The sequence below is a fragment of the Chaetura pelagica genome, unplaced genomic scaffold (genome assembly GCF_000747805.2).
Source record: "Chaetura pelagica isolate M959 unplaced genomic scaffold, ChaPel_1.0 scaffold11, whole genome shotgun sequence".
Taxonomy (NCBI): Eukaryota; Metazoa; Chordata; class Aves; order Apodiformes; family Apodidae; genus Chaetura; species Chaetura pelagica.
Window position 1 is genome coordinate 7,524,074 of NW_009952694.1, and position 3,400 is coordinate 7,527,473.

At 39.9% G+C, this 3,400-nt stretch overlaps 1 protein-coding gene across 8 annotated transcripts in view; it reads left to right on the plus strand.

The window, feature by feature from the left end:
- Nucleotides 1-3,159, plus strand: part of NRXN3 (neurexin 3) — a 965,840-nt gene extending 962,681 nt beyond the window's left edge. For 4 of the 8 annotated variants that reach the window (XM_009993910.1, XM_009993911.1, XM_009993912.1 and 1 more), the window contains one exon: nucleotides 1,834-3,147. In XM_009993910.1, the coding sequence (XP_009992212.1) occupies nucleotides 1,834-2,756 (923 nt within the window). In that variant the 3' untranslated portion in view covers nucleotides 2,757-3,147. Of the gene's footprint in view, nucleotides 1-1,833 lie in introns of all 8 variants that reach the window. The other 4 variants (XM_009993916.1, XM_009993918.1, XM_009993914.1 and 1 more) reach the window with 1 other exon arrangement.
- Nucleotides 3,160-3,400: the final 241 nt, after the last annotated feature.

A 3,400-nucleotide genomic window follows, 5' to 3' on the forward strand; every position in this document is an offset into this window, starting at 1 on the left:
TTTCCCTAAGCAATATTGAGTATAAATTAAAATTTTCCAGCATTAGAAATATTTCCTACTGCATTACACCCCTTCCAACAAATCTTGATAACTACTGATGGTGTCAGATGAAAACTTCAGTTCATATTTAAAGCAGATAGCTTAAGTGGCTAGCCAAAGAAAAATTACCTGAGGGAAAATTTATACACAAATTTTCAAAAGCAATATGGCTCACCCTAAAAAAGTGTTGGTGACCTGATATCAGCAGAAAACTGTACAATCTGAGTTAATTAAAAAAATTATTTTTGCCTCCAGATAAGAGTGAACAATGTTAATGATGCATATGCTCAAAAACAGAAGTGCAATCATATTACAATATATAGACAAAACAAGACCTAACCCTAAAAGTAAAAATATTGCTGCTCAGAAACCAAATCTTGGCAAGGATGCACTGATTCTTCTTGTCTCAGATGCAGCTTATACTGTGCTAAGGTACAAATGTTATAGCTATAGCTTCATTGTTCTACTTCAAGAGTAAACCATAAGCACGCCTCATTTTTAGTCTTCTGTAGGCAGGTAACCATCATGCTAGGACAAAGTAGCACTGATCAGTTATCTGCATATCAAGAAATAGCAGTAGATGTGAATCATAAAATCATTGACTTGTTTTTGTTAGAAAAGACCTTTACAATCATCAAGTCCAACTGTTAATGTGTAGCACACTGCCAAGTTCACCACTAAGCCATGTTGCTGAGCACCACATCTACATATCTTTTAACTACCTCCATGTATGGTGACTCCACCATTTTTCTGGGCAGCCTGTTCTAGTGCCTGACAACCTTTTCAGTGAAGAAATTTTTCCTAATATCTAATCTAAACTTCCCCTGGCACAACTGGACACCATTCCCTCCTGTCCTGTTACCTGGGAGAAGAGACCAACACCCACGTCCCTACAACCTTCACTTCTGCAGTGCAGTGCTGGGCTCAAGCAGTAATTTGAGTCATCAGAGCCCTTATTCATTTATATCATCAATCACAATAAATTCTACCCTAATTTTTAATGAAGAATTTCAAGAAGAACTGAAGATCAGGATGGTAAAGCATGAGTAGCCCCCAAAAATGCAAGGAAAGGAATATCCCTAATGTCAAACAGAATGGTGAAGAAAGATTAAAAATTTATGAACAAGCATTGTGTAGAGCTCTGTACCTTCATGGACACCTGTAAGTACTTGTTCTTATTCTATCCCTTACTTTTATGAACTTTTCCACAATTTAAAAACCAGGCAACAAACAACAAAAAAAAAAAAGACGAATGGGAAAGGCCATAGAGAAAGGCCTTAGAAACTGCTATGGAAGGCAAGCAGATTTGGATGGTAGAGAAGAAATACAAGTGAAAGACTTAAATGAAAAGACTTAGAGGAGAAAAAACTGACAAGATGAGTGGTAAAATCCATCTAGGAGAACATTGTTCTATGTAAGTCAAAATGATCAATTTAAACAGTCTTGTAACCAAATGCTTAAGAAAGATCACTACCAAAAATTGATGTTTACAGAGTCACTTGAGAGTATCTTCAAAAACAAAAAGCTTTGGGTCCCAAAATATTCAGTGTTTCACAGTATGTGCCTAGCATAGGCTAGAAATGAAACATGCAGTTAACCAATGTCAAAGGAGGGTGGAAGGGAAGAATGAAAGGCACCCCCAAGAAATTACATTGTTAGTGTAGTTAGAGTGAGAAATCTGATCCCTGACACTTTTTCATAATGCCCAAATCCTCTACCACCCTTGAGTTAAGTGAATTGAAAATGTGTCATTAAAATGTACTAATTTTCTTTTTTTTCTCTTTTCCATGCCAGGAGGTGAATTAGTTATCCCTCTACTTGTAGAAGACCCTTTAGATATCCCTCCTATTGCTACTCGTGCACCTTTCATTACACTTCCCCCTACCTTTCGCCCCCTCCTCACCATTATTGAGACCACCAAAGATTCCCTGTCCATGACCTCTGAGGCGGGGTTACCTTGCTTGTCGGACCAAGGCAGCGATGGTTGTGATGATGATGGCTTGGTGATATCTGGGTATGGCTCAGGGGAAACCTTTGACTCTAACCTACCCCCTACTGATGATGAAGATTTTTACACCACCTTCTCCTTGGTAACAGATAAGAGTCTTTCCACTTCAATCTTCGAAGGTGGCTACAAAGCACACGCACCCAAGTGGGAATCCAAGGACTTTAGACCTAACAAAGTCTCCGAAACTGTTAGGACTACTACCACGTCTTTGTCCCCTGAGCTGATCCGCTCCACAGCTTCGTCCTCGACTGGGATGGTGCCCAAATTGCCAGCCGGCAAAATGAATAACCGTGAGCTCAAACCCCAGCCTGACATAGTCTTGCTTCCGTTGCCCACTGCCTATGAGCTAGACAACACAAAGCTGAAGAGCCCGCTAATCACTTCCCCCATGTTCCGTAATGTGCCCACAGCAAACCCCACGGAGCCAGGAATCAGACGGGTTCCGGGGGCCTCAGAGGTGGTCCGAGAGTCGAGCAGCACAACAGGGATGGTCGTCGGCATTGTGGCTGCTGCCGCCCTCTGCATCCTCATCCTCTTGTATGCCATGTACAAGTACAGGAACAGGGACGAGGGGTCCTATCAGGTGGACGAGACACGGAACTACATCAGCAACTCAGCCCAGAGCAACGGCACACTTGTGAAGGAGAAGCAGCACTCAAAGAGTGGCCACAAGAAACAGAAAAACAAGGACAAAGAAAATTATGTGTAAAAAAAATATTATTTATATATAAATATATAAATATTTAATGAGATTTAACTGAAATACCAGAAACATTGCAGCAAACAAGATTGGGAGATACCATTTGTGGGAAAAAATATTGGGAAAAAACAAAAATTCAGCAGTGACTGTTAACGTCTCAGTCATCGCTTGGAATCAGCAAACTCTGCCCTAATGTATTATAAAGCACACTTGGCGTTCTGGAGATGGTACACACAGCTCTGCCCTGTTAGTGAACTTGGACGTCTCCAAATCTCCTCCTCCCCTGAACTTTCTGCAAAGGTAGAAGACTTCTCGGCTTACTTGTTTCATATCTCCAAGTGAGTCTTTAACAATGTTCGTGATCCCTGACTGTATCGATAGTTTTTTCAGTTTACTTATTAAAAAAAAAAAAAAAGAAAAAAAAAGAAAAAAGAAAAAAAAAGAAAAGGAAGGAAGAAAAAAGAAAACAAAAATGCAAAGATCATTAAACAACAAAAATTGAACAAACTGATCTGGCCATGTCCAGCACACATACGCTTTTTCGAGATTGGAGGAGGGGAATAAATGATTTTGGAGATTGTTGGCTTTTTGGTTTGGTTTGGTTTCTTGGGTTGATTTTTGTTTGTGGTTTGGTTTTTTTTGTTACTTTTGGG